We start from the raw sequence: 21,866 nt of genomic DNA, 5'->3' as shown, positions 1-21,866 counted from the left end.
ACATCACAAAAATGCCTTAGTGTCTCATCAAACATAGCAGAGACGCAGCACATTTGTAAGAAACTAATGAAAATAATTTGTTGTTGCATTAATGGCTGTTACGACCCATACTTGGACAACAGTCCAAAGACCTTCTGAGATTTTTAACTCTGTCTTGATAGCTAATTCCTGATGAAAATGAGATACTAGAACAATTTAAAGATCCCCTCTGGATCTAGCTCCATCTGTAGGCACTGAATGGTCTGATCCAAAACAGCTAACCCCTTGCTGGAGTGAAACTCAGGAATAAGTACACAGACTGAAACATGCTCAAATCCCATTATCTCTAATTTTTGCCTAAAATTAAGCCAGCAGTTGGTGCTCTTATCCACTCAGGAACTGGTCAAAGGCGGCCTTGACTTCACCTTTACCATATTTGCAGGAGGAAGGCTGCTATAATCTTCCACAGTTTTTCCTCCAGAAAGAGGGAGCACCCACTCCTAAGTTCCATTTGCAAATGGTGGTAACATCTTGTTCCTACCAAGTGGAGGGAAACGGGTGGTCACATCTTTCAAGAAAAATACAGTGTGAGATTAATTGGAGAAAGGATAGAGGTGATTTCTTCACTGGGATCGGCAGCTGCAGACATCTTGCAGCCAGATGTGAGCATCCACAAGGAAGCTGGGTGAGACAGAACGGGTTTAACGCCTTCCATAGTGCTACAGAAAGGCAGTCTGCTGCACGCCACAGCAACTCCATGGGTAGAAAGTGCTGATTTGAGGGCTTTCAACCCAGTTTCCAGCACCCACATCCAATCCCCACTCCACCTCTAGCCAAGAACTCCTTGCGATAAAGCCTGCCACCATTCACAAGCAGCATGCAGTAGCAGCAGCATCTCTTTTGGCTGCTGTTGGCAACTGGGGACAACAATCAGAGCAAGACTTGAATTTACATCTCTGGCTTTGTAGTAATCCCCTTATGTGTCCCCCTGGCCCCAGCACGCCCTTTCACGGTTTCTGGGCAGACTAAAGGGAAACAGAAGGAAAACAGAGTGCAGAAAGAGGAAGAGAAAGACAAACAATAATCCTTCACTTCTTCCTGATGGAAAGAGAAGGGCAGAACTTTTTTTTCTTCCTCACACGCTATTCCTAGAGGATACCATTTAAGTTTGGTCCCCATATAGGCCCCCATATAAGTTTGGTCCTGTTAGCAAACAGAACACAAAACAGGCATGTGGGATTGGCAGGGCTGGAGGACTGTAAATACTCAGAATGAACTCGAACAGCAGGAAGGAAGATGATTGCTCATATCAGGGTTAAATGAGTTGCCTGTGGCAATATATCACTGGCAGTCAGAGCTATTTCTCTCTTTGGCTGGGTCCTGACCAATCTCCCTTCAGGACTAAGTCATTTGTAGCTGTTCGGGGCTGATGATAAAGACAGACAATGCAGAAGGTTCTCCACAGCAGCAGACTGCAAAATAGCCATGCTGCCAGCTTTGCCCATGGCAGACACCCTGGCAAGCCAGAATGCTACTGAGAGAGGCTTGGGGGCAGGTATGTGCTGAGCCATACACACACACACACACACACACACACACACACACACACACACACCCCAGCAGCAGCAATCACAGCTCCGAACCTTCCTGGTCCCTGCCTAATAGGAAGAGCAAGCCTAGGTCCTCTTCTGTCCTGCACGGCATCTTGTGAAGAGATGATGTTATGAACCTGTTCAGATACAGCAGGCAAAGGAACTCCTGAACTCAGCAGGGCCAGTAATACTTCCTTCAGGCAGTGGCTTTCACAAAATGAAGATCAGTTTGAATTCTCACCGAATGAAAACACAAACAACTTACAAAGCCAAGGCATCATCTTCAAAATACATCCCCAGTGTTACATGTCCACTTAAGATGTTTCCTGCCTCCATGAAAGCTTCCCTGGCTGTAAAAAACAGATACATAAATAAATAGAAAGAAAAGTGTCAGCTTCCTTCTGCAAAACAAATCACTTTATCTGCATACCTAATACCCTCCCACAACAAACTGTCAGCTGCTAACAAAAAAAGGATTAGTGGCTGATGAGAAATGGATGCATCTCATGGCCACATGCTATGGAAGGGCAGGGTTGGCAGCAATGACAGGGCGGGATCAGGAGAAAGTTCCTATTTATGAGTGTAGTATTTACGCACTAGTCACCAGCACTGAGTTTCCAGGACCTGCATGACAGAGACACTGATGGAAAGTAAAATTCCTTTAATGACTTAAAGACTGTAAGTGCTCTTTGAAACAGGAGACCAGTTATAAGTCTAAACAGAAATCTTATAAATCTCCGTGACCTTTTGGAAATGACTGATGATGACTTAACTGGAGTATTGTTAAGTGCCCAGTAAATAACCCAACCTCTGCCCCAAGTGTCTTTTGGTCTAAGCCAGCGTATGCAATGTAGCTCAGCCAGGTTCTAGACTGGGACAGGCTCCATGGATGATCAGGGAAAGAGGACTGTAAAAGCAGGCCTTGCTGATCCCCACACAATGAAGGCCAGGCAAGGATCTGGCTGCTGTCTCTAAATAAAGGAGGGAAGCTAAGCTCCAGAGAAGAAGCTCAGACTAACAGTCAGTGTTCAGTCAAGGGGGCGATAGGTATAAACTGGCTCTGAACACCTTGTGCCTGAGAAACGGAAGAAAATGCTAACATCAAATAGGCAGGGTCTGGAGCAGGCATCAAACTAGAATAGGGAGGGTCAAAAAGCTAACAAGCTTGAAGATATAGTGTACTCTGACTAGAGAAGAGGGGCAGATGCAAGACCTCAGCTGTCGCAGTTCAAAGAGTAGTGTCCTAGCACAAATCCACCTCCAGCAGTGGCTGCTAGGCTGTGTCACTACGCTTACAGAGACAGTGAGCTCATACAGAGGACAGAGTGAAAAGGAATGGATTGGGGCCCTCTTACAACTCCGCAGCTAAATCCGGCAGTGCTGGAGGATTGAGGGCAGAGCTGGCTGCAGAGCTGTTTTATGTCCTTATAAAATATACTCAGTTCTAGGCAGCTGGATCCAGGGTAGAGAAAAACTTTGAGAGAACATGCAAGCGTTATTGGGTGAGCTCGCAAAATACAGGTCTAGCAAATACAGATCAGAGATCAAAAATACTGCTGCCAAAGCTAGGCTGAAAATAGGGCAGATTTCAACCCTCCCTCCCCTTTTTCTTAATTAGGCAATTTAAAGCAACAAAAAAGGCTCTTTCAACAAGAGAGTGAGAAATAAAGCACTGAGGAGAAGTCAGGTTTTCCCAAGAGTTAAGGTTACAATTTAGAGGCAGGCACGATATGTGTTGCTTTTATAACTTTAATAAAAACTCATTCAAATACCATTTAGTGTTCTTCGTAACATACAACACCATATCGCAATTGGCTAACCAAAGCACTGGAGACCAGTGACTCAGACCTCAATAAACTGAGGCTGGCTCAAAACTGGTCACTTTTTGGTCCTTTGCCTCTGGCTTTTCAGCTACAAAGTCAAATTTTCCATCGTGCTCCCCTGGAACCACAGGGGCTACAAAATACTTTCATATTGTTTTCCTTTCCAAATAGAAGCTTAGATCCTTTAGGAGTGGCTCACTGAGAGTTGAAACATTGTAAGAAGCAACACACATCACAGGGCTCATGACACAGCTTGGTGAGCTTGTCTGGTTATGAGATAGAGAAAACACTGTTGGATGGGCCTGACATTGGTCTTGGGGACTTGCTTGGTCTTTGGTCACTTGATTGTGTTGAGGCAAAAACAAATCCAAAGCACTAGCTGATTAGGAACATTAGAGCGGTTCACCAGCAGAACCTCTGCAAATGTGTTAAGTGTCCCAGCTACTGGACAAAAAAAGATATGGGGATGATTCTGAGCTACCCCTGTGCACTGAAGGACAAAGACTGAGGCAGAAGGAGCAGGCTTAAATCCAAAATTCCTCAGGACAGCACTTTTACAGGCATTTATCTTTAGACACTCACTTGAGATGTAAGCATGTGTTCAAGCACTGTCCTGAAGAGGCACTGGCTACAGGAATTCTCTCCTAAATCAAGGCAGTTTTCTGCAGAATCCAGGTGTATTCATTTCATCAGGGTCATCCCAGCTAGGATCTTTCCTCCCTATCACACTTCGCTTTTGGTTTTCAGCATTTGGGGGACTATCTGTCACAGACCCAGAGTCATGCTGTCCTTTCTTTTTCAACCGGTCACAGCAACAGTCTCTTAGTTTGATGCAAGAAAATCCCAAATTCACACAGTCCCACTACAGATACGAAGCACTTCCAAAGCAACTATTTAAATATTTCCTAGAATCCAAATCAGTCACCTCTGAGGACACAGTTTTAATTCCCTACAGGTCCTGCACGGTTTTCAAGAGGCAGGATTCAAGCACAATCCCCCATCCACCTAGCATCAGCGAAAAGCATCTCATGAAATCATGTTCTCTAGTAGCACGTGCAGCATATTTACATGGCTTCTTCCAGCCCAAGGTAACAGCCATGTGGCTGTAAATTAAAACCGTGCTGAAAATCTTTGCTGCACAGGGAACAGTTACATGACCAAATCTACTAGGTGATGTAAGAAACCACATTGGCAGATAAACAACAGTGTAAGGCACACAGCATGGTAAAGGGAGGGGTCTCAAACCAAGCAGAAGTGAGCTTATTTTTAAGTGCAGACTCACAGAGCAAACTCCAATTAAAACAATCTCTTGAAACTGGAGATATCATAGTATGTACCTTGTTTTGTATCACACTGCTCTATAGTGGCCTGAATGAAGGTTTGAACCTACTCCAGCTAAGCTGCAATTGTCCATTCTGCTTTCACAGAATCACAGAATCGTTTAGGTTGGAAGGGACCTCTGGAGATCAGCTAGTCCAACCTCCCTGCTCAAGCATGGTCACCTAGAGCACGTTGACCAGGATCACATCCAGACAGGTTATGAATATCTCCAGAGAAGGAGACTCCACCACCCCTCTGGGCAACCTGTTCCAATGCTCTGTCACCCTCACAGTGAAGAAGTTTTTCCTCAGGTTCAGATGGAACCTCCTGTGGTTCAGTTTCTGCCCATTGCCTCTTGTCCTGTTGCTGGGCACCACGGAGAAGAGGCTGGCCTCATCCTCTTGACGCTCCCCCTTCAGATACTTGTACACATTTACGAGATCGCCTCTCAATCTTCTCTTCTCCAGGCTGAACAGGCCCAGCTCTTGCAGTCTTTCTTCATAGGAGAGGTGCTCCAGCCCTCTAATCATCTTGGTAGCCCTCCACTGGACTCTCTCCAGGAGTGCCATGTCTCTCTTGTCCTGGGGAGCCCAGAACTGGACACAGCACTCCAGGTGAGGCCTCCCCAGGGCTGAGGAGAGGGGCAGGATCACCTCCCTCGACCTGCTGGCAACGCTCTGCCTAATGCGCCCCAGGATCCCATTGGCCTTCTTGGCCACAAGGGCACCTCGCTGGCTCGTGGTCACCTTGTTGTCCGCCAGCACTCCCAGGTCCTTCTCGGCAGAGCTGCTCTCCAGCAGGTCAACCCCCAGCCTGTCCTGGTGCATGGGATTATTCCTGCCTAGGTGCAGGACCCTGCACTTGCCTTTGTTGAACTTCAGGAGGTTCCTCTCCGCCCAGCTCTCCAGCCTGTCCAGGTCCCTCTGAATGGCAGCACAGTCTTCTGCTGTGTCAGCCTCTCCCCCCAGTTTAGTATCATCAGCAAACTTGCTGAGGGGGCACTCTGTCCCTTCCTCCAGGTCATTGATGAATATATTGAACAAGACTGGACCCAGCACTGACCCCTGGGGGACACCGCTAGCCACAGGCCTCCAACTTGACTCTGCGCCATTCACCACAACCCTCTGAGCTCGGCCATCCAGCCAGTTCTCAAGCCACCTCACTGTCCACTCATCTAGCCCACACTTCCTGAGCTTACCTCGGAGGATGTGATGGGAGACAGTGTCAAAAGCCTTGCTGAAGTCCAGGTAGACAACATCCACTGCTCTGCCCTCATCTACCCAGCCAGTCATTCTGTCATAGAAGGCTATCAGATTGGTCAAGCAGGATTTCCCTTTGGTGAATCCATGCTGACTACTCCTGATCACCTTCTTGTCCTCCAGATGCTTAGTGAGGACCTCCAGGAGGAGCTGTTCCATCACCTTTCCAGGGATGGAGGTGAGGCTGACAGGCCTGTAGTTTCCTGGCTCCTCCTTCTTGCCCTTTTTGAAGACTGGCGTGACATTGGCTTTCTTCCAGTCCTCAGGCACCTCTCCTGATCTCCAGGACCTTTCCAAGATAATGGAGAGTGGCCTAGCGATAACATCCGCCAGCTCCCTCAGCACTCGTGGGTGCATCCCATCGGGGCCCATGGATTTATGGATGTCAAGTTTGGACAAAAGATCTCTAACCTGATCCTCCTCGATCAAGGGAGAGTCTTCCTTTCTCCAGCCTTCCTCTCTTGTCTCCAAGGTCTGGAATTCCTCAGGACTGGCCTTAGCAGTGAAGACGGAAGCAAAGGCAGCATTCAATAACTCTGCCTTCTCTGTATCCTTTGTCACCAGGGCACCCGCCCCATTCAGCAGCGGGCCCACGTTTTCCCTAGTCTTCCTTTTGCTATTGATGTATTTGAAGAAGGCCTTCTTGTGGTCCTTGACATCCCTTGCCAGATTTAATTCCAGCTGGGCCTTAGCCTTCCTTGTCGCATCCCTGCACGCTCTGACAACGTCCCTGTATTCCTCCCAAGTGGCCTTTCTCTACTTGTGATATTGCTAAGCGCGCCTGATTGCTTCTGCTGAGACCCAGGGGATGGCTTAGACAACATGAGATCTCAGAGTGAGTCAGTGACAATTATACACCATTTCTTCTAGCACAGCCCTACCTGGAAGCCAATGAAGTACTTGGGCACCGGGGACCAGAGAACAGGAAATACACAGCCTTGCCGAAAGTCCTTTAAGGACTCATTGCCCACAGGATGCTCTAGACATCATCTACAGATTCAAAGAGGGGCCATACAACTCACAACAGATCATGCCACCAGCAGCTATTAGACACAAAGTCGGGGTAAGATTTCTATGATAAGGAAGACCCTGAACTGCTGATTAGCAGAGACAGGGTCCATCTCACCATGGAAAGAAATCCAATTTCTTACACCCTTTTCCTAAATGTCTGCTGCTGGAGACAAGCTATAGGGCATGCTGGTCCTATGTTCTGTCCCATTTTAAGCTTGATCATGGGCTTCCGCATCGATGAACAGTCTTTGCACAAAGCCCCATACAAAATCAACGTACAGCAAAAATCAGAAGCAGCCTACCTGTTTCCAAAGTGCTGGGGGATGCACAGCTAATGTTTATCAACTTAGATTACACTACTGCTGGAAAGCCCTACAACATTAACAGGTGAATTTTTAAAGAATTATTGCACATTTTAAGGCAGTGTTTTACTTCCAAGTTTGCTTCCAATTTCTGAGTAGCAAATAAGTTCCTCTTCTCCAAGTTTCCAGAGAACTGCTCATTCACTGTCCTAATAAAACGATGTATCTCTTTGTAACACATTTTAATTACATTTTTTCTGACAAGCTCTTTTAGCTCAGACCCACTGAAAGGCTTCTTAATATAGTTCTGATGTAAGCGTTGGAAAAAACCCAGCGCTTTATTTAACTGGACATCCTGTTGCTCTGTTTCACTTAACTGGAAATGATAATGACATGATGCTGTGCTGGTCCAGGTTAGAGCAGGAATTCTTGCCATGAGAAAATCATTGGAAATTCCAGACAAGTCTGCCGGCTGATAAGAGCAGCTGTGTGGTTTCCCTGGTTCAGGCCTGGGTTTGGTGCCAGAACAGCTGGCTCCTCTTTTCCGCCCTATTTGCATGTCTTGCTGCATGACACTCAGATATCCTTCAGGTTACACACTTTGAAAGCATCACGTATTTCATCTCCCTTGGCACCTGTGGCTGAGTTACCCGGACTGCAGATGCCATTCCAGATTGCAGACGGAGCGTGCCCCAAGGGAAGAGGCAATCTAGTTGGCTCCACACAGAGCCAGCTGGAAGCCTCCAGGGCTCTTGTTTCCATGGACAATGCAAGTCTGGAAGGAAATGAACTTCTTCTGTATGGGAAAGAGTCTGAGCTCACAAATCCAGCCAGATCCAGGCTGGTTTCTTGCAGAGAATCTGCCTCATAGTCCCCATATTGTCTGAGATCCTATTATCCGAGTTAATACAAGCTCTGTTACTCCAGACAGTGGAGTTGACTATGTGTGGAATAAAGGGGAGATTTTGGAGTTCAGCTGATGAAAACCACGGAAAAAGAGTCTAAAGGTTTTTGAGACCAACAGGTTAGGTTTTCCACTAAATTTGACAGGCTTTGACGCAGGCACTGCAGAAGAAGGAAGGTGCACTAGCAGTTAGCTGACTGTCAACACAACCCAAATATTGTCTGATTGGTTCCAGACATTTTATTCTGTTCTTATCTCTCAGCATATTGGATTCCCTTTTGACCTTCTCATCTGAGAAAGTGAAAGTGGTTTGATTTGTGTTCAACCAAAGTTTACAGGCAAAATAGAGCTTCACAATGGAAAACAGTCTGAAATGTTTATCTTCACAAAGATCAAAATCTGCCTTTTTTACTGCCGTAATTCCCAGGAGGAGCTGGTAACTGAGAGACTGTAGGGTTAGAAAGGTCCTAGCTGTCCCCTATGACTTTGACTGAAGCATGATCCGTTGTCCCAATTCCAGACTGACTTTAGTCTCTCTCCCCTTTTAACATATGCGATTGTCACATGAAAAGTCACTGCACCTCTCAGACCCATTTTCCTGTCTTTCAGCAAGAGTGTGGAAACCCACTGGATCCTGTACCACAGCTACGGCACGCAACAAATTGATACTGCTGTGGCATTCAAATGACTAACAGCAAACTGCACAGCAAACAGGGGCAGAGAAAGCAGGACTCTTCCAAGTTTCAGTCTCTCTGAACTCTGCTGTCCTAGCACTGGCCAGGAATAAACTGGCTGAAATTACAGAGAGAGACAAATTCAGATATGTTCAGATCACTCCTTCCAGCAACTTTGCTTAGTGTTTATAGCTGGCGCCCATCACTTTGGTGTCCGTGCTCACCTGTTTCAAAGTCCAAAGGTGGATTTCACAAAGTCACTGTTCACAAAGTTCACTGCTTATGATGCAATAACTCTGTATTTTTACCTTGTTGCTGCTTTGGTTTTTTTTTAAAGGTTTCAGACTGTGTGTTGGCTGCAGGGATGGGGACTCCCATATCAGCAGGAGGAGGAGTCAACAAGATAACTACCAATCTGCTAGTGAAAAGGGCTTTTTTAAGAAAGAGCATGTTGTGATATCCCCTTTGGGGCAGTTCCAACTTTGTCAGGCTGCCCTGGGAACCTGTTCCAACAATGGACTGAGGGAAGTTACAAATCCTTCTACGTGGTACCATTAAGGCCACTCCTGAAATACTGTGTCCAGTTTCAGGACCCAACTCAAGAAGGAAACTGAGGAACTGGAGAGTGTCTGGCAGAGGGCTACCAGAATGCTTAGGGGCATGGGGTACACGGCATGAGAAAAGGCTGAGGGAGCTGGGCTTGTTCAGTCGGGTGAAGAGGCTAAGAAGGGATTTCGCAGCAACGTACAACGACTTTGAAGGCAAGTTCCAAACATGACAGAGCTAAACTCTTCATGCTAAGGGGCAGGAGATATAACAGGGACAACAGGCATAAATTCTGGCTTGGGATGTTCAAGTTGGACATTTGGGAAAACTTCTTTGCTCAGAGAGCGGGGCAGCCCTGGGACAGCATACCCAGGGCACTGTTCTTTCGTACTGCTCCAAGCATAATGGCTCTGATCCCCGTCAGGGTTGTCAGATGCAACCACACTGTGTGTAGTAAACATGCCCACAGTTGCTGGGTGACAGCTGCATATCCTCTGAAATAGGGCACAGACCTTAGGTCACACATCTAAAACCACCCGCAATCTTCTGCTTGCAACAAGTAAGAAGGGCTGTACCAGGCAGGCTTTGATGTGAGCAAATATGATTTGCCACCTGGAGAACATGAAATACAGAGGAATTTCCAAACGCCCAGAATTGTCCCTCTCCTAGCAGGAATGAAATGGGAGCATCTAACCCATGAGCACAGCACTAACCTTCACTTGCGGCTGTGCTAAACACTCCTAGAACCAAAGTGCGGTGATAGGATGAAAGTCCAGATGGAAGCTCTCCTCTTAAATATCCTTCTGCTTCATCAATTGTGGACAGCTTCAGAGGGCAGGAAACTTGGCTCCTACAGAAAGGCAAGGAAACAACACGGGCCACCTTGTTCTTCACTTTTGGGACAGGAGACAAAAGGGCAACCTAAATCCTCGTTATGACAACAGCACCCCAATCAAATATGACAACTGTTATGTCTCATTAGGGACAGAATCTGTTCGCCTTCTGGGAAGGAAGGGCAATGCTTAGTCACAGCAATGCACTGGGCCTGGTCATGGGGAGGAGAGAACAGCCCTAAGCCCAACTGGCTGCTCTGAGATCCTATCTGTACACAGAGGATAGTTTGACACCTCTCAGTTAAACTGCAGAGCTCCCTTGGTTTACAGTGAGGGGTTAGCTCTGCCTCCACTAAAATCAAAGATGGCTTTGCCACCAATATCATGAGGTTAGGACCACACTCAATGAGCCTTCTTGGGTTGTTGCCCACATTAAAAATAAGAGGGAAGGAATTTCAGGAAAGAGAGAGGGTCAGTGACAGGAGATGGATGTATTGTCCAAGAATAGGTGTTCCCTGACAATGAAAAGCACAGAAAGTTATTAAGCTAATTTCCAAACCAGGTCTAAAATCAGATCTGACCTTATTTTTCCAAAAAGGAATTCCATTTCATGTTCCTCATGTTCCATTCCTACAAAGGCAGTGATGTATCCAGAACATCATCTAGTGGATGTGCCGATCTTATTTTGTAGGGACTCATGAATAGACACTTACAATAAGATGAAACTGGCCAATTCTTCTGTTCCCAACATGCCATTGTATGTCAGTGATTGCCCTCCCTTTTCATAAATCTTGATGGTAGGAAACTGAGTGACGTTCTCCTTTGTGCAAACCCCAGGCCAGTCCCAGCAGTTTACTTGAGAGAGCAAAATCCCCTGAGCTCCTAGAAAGGAAAACAAAATACATATAAATAGCATCAGAGAGGTAGAAAAAAATAAGGACGAAAAGGTTGAAAAAGAGATCTTCTGTGAACTTCCTTGGATACTATTGCATATTTTCATATTATGCTTCCAGAACTCCTATTTGCTTTGGTGAGAGTCCTATAAGGCTGGATCTTAACACACTGTGTGCACATGCAGGCAGCACAGGTGGGCTACCACTGAAAAGTGGCAAGACCACGCCTGGAGCCAAATGCTGCTTTGTGTGAGCAGGATGTCAAAATCTGAGCCTGAATACATGCTCCCTTTGGGTCCAGGCTATCTCCCTCTTGAAGCTGCTCGTGGATATGCCTTACGGTTTTGAGCATAATAATAACTGTTTCCAACTGTTTTTATTAAATACCTCGTCAGGTGTGGAAAGATCCGAACAACAGACTATGGAGAGAGCAAACTCAGGGAAGCGGTAGGTTGCGCTTCTCGGAAGGAAATTCTCAGGGACAAAGACATTCACGACATCTGGACAGTTACGCAAAGGGAGACTAATGAAACCCGTGAGGCAAATATCCAGAAGCATAAAAGGCAGTAAGGAAAAATGTTGGAAATACCTTAGGAATAAGGGCCAGACAAAGAAACCATGCGAGCCCTCACTTACAGGAAAGAGAAGATAAAGCTTGGCACAGAGGAGGCTGATGTATTCAAGGCTTTTTCACTTTAAAAAGCTGCCCAATATTGAAAACCGTCCATTTTCTCTAAAGCACAGAACTAAGTACGCAAAGAGCAGTTAAAGGTCCTGTAGACAAGATAGAAGTAATACAGACGGGCAATCTAACGGCATTCACCCTATTGTACCTACGGAAGCTGCTCATCTCCAAGCCACTAGCAGTAACCTTTAGGACCTTGAGACTGGCGTCTCACAAGTAAAGACAAGGAAAAGGGAGTACTTGAGAATTATAGGGCAGTCAGTCTAACTTTGATTCCTGCTGAGGGGAGAAGTTCTAAGTAAGTTTTTTTATGAGCTTCACAAAAGTCATAAACCAAAGGGATTTGTAAGCACTGAAACAAATGAATCTTGTTTACCTGCAGGCTTCCCACATGCCCAAGACACAGTGCTGGCAACTCCAGTGTGTCCTTAGCAGTCTTCTTTTCATCTGCAGGCTGGGCAAAAACTAGCACATGCTGCTTCTAGTCCACTGCTAAGCACGTGCTAACCATCTGGCACGTGAGCTGTGACTGGCTTAACTAGTCACTACCTCTTGGTTGCCAAGCTCACCTAACCTGCCTCTTACCTACTTGCAGGCTTGACCAACAACAGCAGGCCTGTGTACAGTCCTCAGGCCATACATTACCCACACCCATTGCCGGAATTTAACATCTCAGAGATCTTTATGCCTTCAATAAATTTGTTTGAACAGGATTCAATAGTTACACGGGAAAGATGGGCTAAATGTAGAGACAAGTACATACATGGAGGCAGATTACAGCAAGGTGTTCTGTCCTTCAGAAACCAGAGTAAGGGCAGCTGATATGGACTTCTCAGGAGTACAGAAGATCAAAGCAACCAAGCTTTCTCCTCTGTCTTTCCTGGGTTTGGTTCTGATCACTATTTTTGTTAAGGATCTGGACTAAAGAGCATACATCCAATCTGCAAATGATCCCAAATCCAGAGGGGCAGAAAACAATTTGAAGGCAAAAGTGTAAAAACAGCAACATTCTGTAATGGGAAATCGGATGTACAGATACCATCAATGCTGAAGAAAGGGGCAAAGCTCATTCTGGGATGAACTCCCAAAAGCAGTGTCTGCAGGGCACGAGAAGAAAATGATGCTGTTCTATTCTCTCCTGCTGACACATCTGCAGAGCCCAGCAAACCCTCATGCAGGTTGGAAAACACGTTCTTGGAGAGATGTAGGCATATGAAACAAAATCTAGAGGAGGGAGAGGTTTGGAAAACACGTCCACTGAGGAAAAGCCCAAAGAACTGAGTTCCTTTTGATTGGAAATCAACTGGAAAAAGGAGCCAATAAAATCTAACAACACGTAAAGTCTGCTTTCAGAGGCGACAGTGAGATCGCCTTCTGTGGCCACTTGGGCAAGGACAAGAAACAACCTCTTTTCAGGTAGGGAGGTTTGGTCAGGCATTACAAGAAGCTTCTGACAGCCAAACATAACTGAGTCTTCAGCACAAAAGCTGTGGAGAGATTTTAACCACAAGTTGAAAATGTGTCTGCCAGGGATTGGCAAGGCATCCCCATAGATAAGCTGAAGGCACAGGTGACCTCTTAGCATGTTTTCCCATCCCCTATCTGCATGTCCTGGACATCCCACTGGACCATTTGCTGCATCCCTGGTTTTAGGTTTTGCTTTGCAGCTCTGTCACATTAGGAGTTCACTGCTGTTCTGCCTTGTGTCAAATGTATGAACAGAAAGAAACAAGGGGCAGCACTAAGCTAAGGGTCCTGTAATTCAACTCCAACAGTCAGCAGTTGTCAAAACACTCCAAGAGAACACAAATGGTTTGTGTCTTTCTCCAGGCTGTGAAATAACATCTTAAATTAAAAGCCTACCCCTGGATTTGTTTTACACCTCTGATCTGGCATGGCTGGTTCTTATCACCTATCACCATTTAATCTTGTGTCTTGCCCAAATCTGAAAGAAAAATTACATGGGAACATGGCTTTGATGTCTTGTTAAAACTGAGTTGCAAGACTGCTCTAGGTCTCTAATATACGAGCCTAAGTATTCCCCCAGGAGCTGCAGATACTACCCTGAGGGTTTATGTACCAAAAGTGACTGTGATCTCCAAGGGAGCCTCAGCTGGCCTGAGCAACACATTGTACAGGATGATCACTATACTATTCCCAACTGGACCACGTTCTCCATTCACAGACCACAAGCTGTTGATGCGTTACAAATGCTGTGTGTTTGATAACAGGAAGAGGCGTAGTACGTTCTGGCAGATCACGGCCCCACCTAGCTTCGAGTACAGAAGGAGAGTTGGGACTCCTCTGAAAGGGGTGTGACAACCAAGCATTCGCCATGTTGCCTTCCCCTCATCTCCACAACATGGAACTTCTGACCAAACCCTTACGTCAAGGTACAGAGAGTATTTCCAAATCCTTCAGTGGGCTTCAAGATTTCAGTTCTCACACCACATTACAGAGCAAGCAGGGGCAGCCAACATAAGTCATCTGAGACTTTACAGCTTCTCTGTATACAGGTGATAGGGAATGTACACAGCCTGGCAACTTTCCTCCCAGAGTCCTCTCTACTGCCATTTAACTGCAGACACTTCCATCTCCCACAGGCCCACACAGGGTCTGGTTTCCACTCATTCCTTCACCCATTTCATGTACGGATATTTCCCTGTTGCCAAACTTTTCCAACACAGGAGTCTAGTTTCACGGTGGACTCTTTAACCCTTACTTCAAACTTGGGCTCCGTGGATTTACACTGCTAAAACACACGGGTGATTGTCATGCCTTTGAACTACAACTTCAGACCCTTGTCTTTGAAAGCCATTGGTCAAGATGACTCCACAAGCACAGACGAGGGAAGCCGAATTGTTTTTCAGCACCAAATATTGCTGCTCTTCCAGACTGGTTTCCTCCCTTCTTTGAAAAAAAGGCCAAAAACACACCTAGAAACACACAACACTGCCTCACTCTGTGTCCTCTTCTGTTGTCCCAAGGAGTGCCGCTTCCCCAAATGCACATTTTGAGAACACAAGAACTGCCCCACAGGGTCAGCCCCAGGGTCCATCTAGCCCAGTCTCAGATGGCAGTAGGAGACATTCCTTAGGGATAGCATGCGAGCCCAGGCACTCACTCCGGTCCCTCCTCCTCCAGCTCCTCCAGCTGTTATACAGGGATGACACAGGCACAGCCATGCCCGGGATGTCCATTTACGAATTTGCTGTTTATGAACTTATCCAATGGCCTTTGACCCTGCTGACACCATCTGCTTCCATAGCCCTGTGGCAGCAAGTTTCAGAAGTTAACTAATCACTGCATACGTAAGGACTCCCTCTTATCCGTTTTAAAGTGATCCAGTGCTCATTTCTTCTAGCATTATAAGACCTGGAGAATAAGACCTGCAGTTCACCAAATCCACCACCTTCGTCATTCTGTAAAGCTCAGTTGGCTCCCCTTCAGCATTCTCCTCTCCAAACTGAAGGGCCCCAGCCTCTTCAGTTTCTCCTCATTGAAGCAGCTATGTCATTGCATTGATCATTTTAATTGTCCTGTTCTACATCCTTCATGAGAGGCAGGGACCAGAACTGCACACAGGGGTACACTAGTGTCTTTCTTAGCTGCAAAACGGTATCCTCTGTCTTCTTTTTCTCAAGACCTTTCCTCATAATAACACTAGCACTTTGTGGCTCCTTTGGCTGCACACGGACCTCACAGTTTTGGAGAACTGCCAACAACAACTCCAGGATCCTTTTCCTGAGCCATAACCGCACGTTTCAAATTCAGTATCATGTAGACATTGTTTGGATTATTCTTTCCTAGATGAATTACCTTTAATATCTGCACTGAAGCTCTTCTGGCATCTTTCCAAATGCTTAGTTTTGTTACTGTGGCTCTACCATATTTCAAAGGCAATCAACACTTTGCAAACCTACTGCAGCAGCACATCTGTGGGCCAGAATTTTCTTCTTCTGTAAAAGCTCTGATACTCTTGCAGTAGAGACATGATCAAGCCATTGCTTCCCTTTTCCCCACAGGCCACACAGTTTTGTTTAGCCTTGGCTAGTTACTGAAAGCACCTTCTTATTTCAGAACGATATTTCCTCCACTGGTCTTTAGCAATACATGTGTGGTGGTGTTTGGATCACTCCTCTATAAATAATCCTGTCAGCATTTGACCTTTGGACAACAGAACAACTCAAGGGATGAAGCCCTGAATTGCAGGATTTCCTCCCCCCGCATTCACAAACCTTGTGCCTTCATTGCATACAACACTCCAAAAGGGAAGCAAACAACTTTGGGAGCTAGTGAAATGGCCATGGAATAGGACCACCCTGTGGGAAAAAGGTAAAAAGACCAAGATGCAGGAGGGAGGTGAAGGACAAACAGAGCACGAAGGACCCCGTCAGCATAGTCGGCTTGCTAACATCAGCTCTCTTCCCCAAATTCACAGTGGTACATCTCCAGATCAGAAAGGTGTGCTCTTCAGGCAAACGACCCATGCTGCAGCCCCAAAAACGTGGATCTTCTATGATCAAATCAACTATCTTGAAAACTTGATGAAGTCTTGTCATTATCTGGGAATGGTCTGACTCAAGGCCTCTCCTTCTGAGGCGTACAATGCAATGCAATGTCCTCAACACAGGCTGGGTGTGCTCGCTCCTATCTTGCAATGACACTAGTCTGCTTTTGCAGTGGGTGATGGTGAAAATGGCTCAGTCTTACTGCAACAGCAGAAAATTTGCTCAGGTCAGCAAGAAACAAAGATGCTTCTCACGATCTCTTGTTAGACCGGATCTCTTAGCAAGGGGAAAACAATTTGGGTTGCTATAAACTTAATTTGGTGATGATCTGCTGAACGTGTTACTGGATGATTTATGAGGTCATTCCAGTCCCGAGTCTCTTCCATCCTCTTGCACTAGATCCTATATGGCCTATTCTCAGTGCCATTTTGCACAGAGAATTAGCATCAAAAGTGGGATCTGGTCCTGCATCTCAAAATATGTTCTTCAGCATGAGTGATTCATGTCTCAGACAGCTGGTCTTGGCTTCTGAGCCCTTAGGAAATGTGCTCTACCCCAAACAGCAGACACACAGATACCAGTACTTTTGAGGAGCTGGGAGATTGCCCCAAAGCCATACTTTGAATTTGATTCTCAGCTGTGGTCCTCAGTCCCACGTAGCTCAAGACCTTCTTCCTGATCCAGGCTTCTTCCCCTTGTGTTGGCATCTCTTCCCAACTACCTTGCCTAACCCAGCTTCACTCTGCTCCAACTCCCAAGCCCTGCTCTGGATCTCCTGACACTGACTCCTGATTTGCACTGGGAAGCTCATGGATTCCCCGTGGATGCTGTGTAGCATTCAGAATGTCTCCTTGCTCCATACAGGACCTAGCACTGAAGGGCATAAACAGGAGCTTGTTTCTGGGATGCAGGCTGTAATGCCTGTTGTTTGCCCATCCTCGCTCGGAAGGCCAGGCTGTGTCACTCGATGCTCCTGATGTGCCCTGGCCCTCCCCCTGGGCATTCATCATACAATTACTGGGGCCACCAACATCACAAATCTCAGCTGAAAGGCAGTTTGGGAACCTGGTGCGTACCAACTTACACTCACAGCACAATGTGACCACACAAAGCTGCATTCCCAGTCTCATGCCTTTACAGAAGCACAAAGAGACTGTAAAGGTTCCTAAATAAAAAACACAATATTCTTCCTAAGTACCTTGATATGGGTATGCTTTCCTTAAGAGTTAGGGAAGAAAAAAAAGCACATTCAGGTGACTGAATGAGGTACCACCAACATTATCTTAGTCTTCTGGTTCCTACTGGGCCAGGGCAGATGCAGACCAGCTAAACAAGCGCTCAGACCTGGGGCACCATACCTTTCAGGTGACCAGCCACCTCCACATAAGACCGCAGCACTGCCAGGGACACTGCCTCCCCTGAAATACAGAAGAGACACAGCTTTGAGTTACATATAGGCTACAGATGGCCGCCATCTTGCTCTCTGACAAGGTTACACTTCTACTGTTGTGACTCTCTACATCCTGAAGCACCTCAAGCTTTGTGCAAGAACTTGAGGAAAATAAAAAAAAATTGGACTTTTATGTTTCTATGCAGGAGACAGCAACCAGATGTTCCAGGCTAACGCATGATCACAGAATCACAGCATGGTTGAGGTTGGCAGGGACCTCTGGAGATCAGCTAGTCCAACCCCCCAGCTCAAGCAGGGTCCTCTAGAGCATGTTGACCAGGATCACGTCCAGACACCTTTTGAATATCTCCAGAGAAGGAGACTCCACTACCTCTCTGGGCAACCTGCTCCAGGGCTCTGGCACCCTCACAGGAAAGAGGTTTTTCCTCAGGTTCAGACAGAACTTCCTGTGGTTCAGTTTGTGCCCGTTGCCTCTTGTCCTGTCGCTGGGCACCTGTGAGAAGAGTCTGGCCCCATCCTCTTGACACCCTCCCTTCAGATACTTGTGCACATTTACGAGATCGCCTCCCAGTCTTCTCTTTCTCTTGCCCAAGCTCAACAGGCCCAGCTCTTGCAGTCTTTCTTCATAGGAGAGATGCTCCAGTCCCTTCATCATCTTTGTAGCCTTCCATTGGACTCGCTCCAGTCTGTCCATGTCTCCTGTCCTGGGGAGCCCAGAACTGGACCCAGGACTCCAGGGGAGGCCTCACCAGGGCTGAGGAGAGGGGCAGGATCACCTCCCTCCACCTGCTGGCAACGCTCTGCCTCATGCACCCCAGGATCCCATTGGCCTTCTTGGCCACAAGGGCACACTGCTGGCTCGTGGTCACCTTGTTGTCCGCCAGCGCTCCCAGGTCCTTCTCGGCAGAGCTGCTCTCCAGCAGGTCAGCCCCCAGCCTGTCCTGGTGCATGGGGTTATTCCTGCCTAGGTGCAGGACCTTGCACTTGCCTTTGTTGAACTTCAGGAGGTTCCTCTCTGCCCAGCTCTCCAGCCTGACCAGGTCCCTCTGAATGGCAGCACAGCCCTCCGGGGTATCAGCCACTCCTCCCAGTTTAGTATCATCAGCAAACTTGCTGAGGAGGCACTCTGTCCCTTCATCCAGGTCACTGATGAATAAGTTGAACAATACTGGACCCAACATTGACCCCTGGGGGTACATCACTAGCTACTGGCCTTCAGCTAGACTGTACCACTGAACACAACCCCCTGGGCCCTGCCATTCAGCTAGAATGATGCCTTGCTGCCACAACCTCCTCTCTTGTCCCACATGCAGCCCCTGTAAAAGCTAGCTGGAAAACCTCAAGGGGTCTATGAGCACTGATATATTTTATAGTGAGAGATACTCTGTCTCAATAGAGTATCAGTCAGTGAGAGAAACTGATTTAATCTGATTGCTAATGGTGGGTTAGGGCACAAGTGACAAGACAGATAATTTATTTACCACTTAACCTTGTCTACAGGATCATCACAATATAGAAAGTGCAGCGATCAGTGCAAGTGTAGGTGAAGGGACTCTTAGTCCACGTTTCATACTCACAGCTGGCATAAAACAGCACCACCATCTGGGCAGCCTCAACCATAGCAGAGTGAAAGGTTTCCTCTGTCAACGTAAGGATCTGCTCCAGGGGCAGCTCTTGCTTCCTGTCCCTGGAAACTGCTTCCATCACCTGATCATCTTGAATGTCTGCAAGGGGTCAACATCCATGCATGAAAACAAATATGCACACACAGGCCGCAAGAATTCATCAGCTGCAAGCAATCAGTGCAAAAGCTGGTAGAACTGGGAGAATTTCATATATCTTCACAGCGCAGTAACATTGTACGGATTCTGGCTGCACTGGGTGCTGTACAGTCTCACAACACAGACCACAAAGACTTTGGGGGCAAGGATAGACACTTTAACAAGACAGGCTGATTCAAGGGTCCGCAGGGGGAAGCACAAGAGAAATAAAGTCCCAAATGGAGTGTTTTGCTGTTTGTTAGCAACGCCTCTTCTGGGTGCTTCCCTGCTGCCCTGGACATACTTCTTCGCCTCCTCAAGTCACTTTCACAGGCACAAAGCTTTTTTTCACGGGCAACAGCAGTCAACGTAAAGCGGGTCATAAATATGCCTGCCCCCTGCCACCCAGGGCTCCCTCTGGGGGTTACCCAGAGAGGTATGCTTGCTACAGATCTGAATGGGCCTATGGAGGTAAAGGTCCTCTGAGCAAAGTACTGTTTTCTCTAGGGAACTGCAGCCCCCCTGTTCGCAACACCATTAGCACATTTTAGTAAGTAACCACCACTCAGCAGAGACATGGTGACTGTCAACATGGGGTTAAGTAAACCCCTTGCCTGGGGGAGCAGTGGAAACAGATACAGAAACACTCACTGGCAGACAGGCAAACTCATTAAAATGCACTTATGCCATGTCACACTATTACTTGCATCCTCAGATTTGGACGCTATTCTTTAATCATGTTGAATACTAGTTCCTCTAGGACCTTTTGCCACATTTTTTGGAAAACAATGACAATTTTGTCTGGAAAACAAATGTATTGTCAAGAACACATCACAGGGGCCAGTGTTTTCTACCTGGGGAAAGCAGCCCTGGAACACAAGAAAGAGCTCTTAGAAAAACATCTCAGACCTTTCCAAAGGAACTGGCAATTGTAAGGCTCTTCTTCTGGAGCTTGAAGGGGAGATAGGGCTGGGTCACTGCACTTCAAACCCTTCATTCCTCTGAAGCATTTCAAGCTGCACTCATTCAAACAGAAGTACGTATCTCCCCCATGCAGCACCTCTGCAACTGTTCCTGTAACAGCTGCTGAGTTTTTCCCCTGGACTTTGCCCTAAAAATTATGCCTATCTGTCATGAATCTCCAGTGATCTGCAGAGGATGAAAGATCCACTTTGTACAACCGTCATGTGACTATGCCTGGGATTTGCAAAAATGTTCTCTAACGCTTCAACGTATGTTTGGATGTATCTAGGAGATGCTGATCGCATCTCCTATCTGATGACTAACTGCATTTCATGATTTAGTTGCACACCTTGATTATCATTCTCTTTTTCATCCTCATCTTCCTCATCTTCATCCTCCTGGATTTGTTCAAACTTGCTCTTATCTTCTACCAGGGTTATAACTTCATCAGTGTCTTCCAAAACCAAGTATTTGACTGGCACACCCTAAAGAAAACAGAATAAATCAGGGGGAACAAACCAACACCCTGTGTCTACTCTGTCTGCAATCCAAACTCAAGGCTGATGTGGAGATCTGTTTAAGGCTGCCTACCACCCTGTTCCTTATTTTTGGGGTACAGCAACAAATTCCTAAAGCTGCCAAACAGCTTCTGGGGTGTGTTTCTATGGCCTGATTTCACCCGCCCATGAGGTTATCTCACTCCAGACTGATGTTGCCTTGTCAGGAAGCACTTGCGACTATGTGGGATTTTGTACCTGTAACCGGGGTGGCGGAAGTAAACACCTGCTCTGCCTCCCAACATCTTAACGCAGACCTGCCACTGGGAGGAAAAGCCCAGAGGCCAAACCGTGAAAGACAGAGCTGAGGTACAGGTACACAGTCCAAGTCGGCTGTCTCCCCTCTGGCAGAGGGACGGGGCAGACTTCAAGGGCAGGAACTTCTTAAAATATTGCAACAGGATTCTCCAGGAGCACCATCTTAGACTAGGTCAGAGCATCCTGGGAAAACGGCACAAACAATCTTTTATCTCATGGAGCTCAACAAAGAAGAGTGGTCCCAAGTGTAATGGGCTGCCAACCCATGGAAAGAAGAGAACAAAATGCATTTCTCAAAAATGAGACCTTGTCAGCCTAAAACCAGTTCTGGCACTGTGTCAGCAAAAGGCACTTCAGAGAAAATGAATTTTATAATGAACTGAGAGAGAGCAATGACAAATTGCTGGCACCTCCCATTGGCCCTAAGAGGAGAAAAGCAATATGCACATCTTTCACCATGGTAGGGGAAGCCCTCAAGGGACAATCAGCTTCAGGTCTGATCCTGTATCTCTCGCAATCACAAGTGTGACAGTTCAGGTTACGTGGGGCAAAGTGTGTTCTCTGGCATTTGTCAGTGCTAAGTTC

The 21,866-nt window shown here is 46.7% G+C and overlaps 1 protein-coding gene across 8 annotated transcripts in view; it reads right to left on the bottom strand.

Moving 5' to 3' along the window:
* Window positions 1–21,866, bottom strand: part of TXNDC16 (thioredoxin domain containing 16) — a 51,459-nt gene that overhangs the window by 9,826 nt on the left and 19,767 nt on the right. For all 8 annotated transcript variants that reach the window (XM_068947542.1, XM_068947546.1, XM_068947541.1 and 5 more), the window contains 6 exons: window positions 20,816–20,951; window positions 19,321–19,467; window positions 17,691–17,750; window positions 10,957–11,125; window positions 10,124–10,260; window positions 1,837–1,921 (listed from right to left, as the gene is read on the bottom strand). In XM_068947542.1, the coding sequence (XP_068803643.1) occupies window positions 1,837–1,921; window positions 10,124–10,260; window positions 10,957–11,125; window positions 17,691–17,750; window positions 19,321–19,467; window positions 20,816–20,951 (734 nt within the window). The remainder of the gene's footprint in view (window positions 1–1,836; window positions 1,922–10,123; window positions 10,261–10,956; window positions 11,126–17,690; window positions 17,751–19,320; window positions 19,468–20,815; window positions 20,952–21,866) is intronic.

The sequence above is a fragment of the Struthio camelus genome, chromosome 5, assembly GCF_040807025.1.
Source record: "Struthio camelus isolate bStrCam1 chromosome 5, bStrCam1.hap1, whole genome shotgun sequence".
Taxonomy (NCBI): domain Eukaryota; kingdom Metazoa; phylum Chordata; class Aves; order Struthioniformes; family Struthionidae; genus Struthio; species Struthio camelus.
Note: the sequence above shows the minus strand (reverse complement) of the source record. Positions and strands in the feature narration are given on the sequence as shown.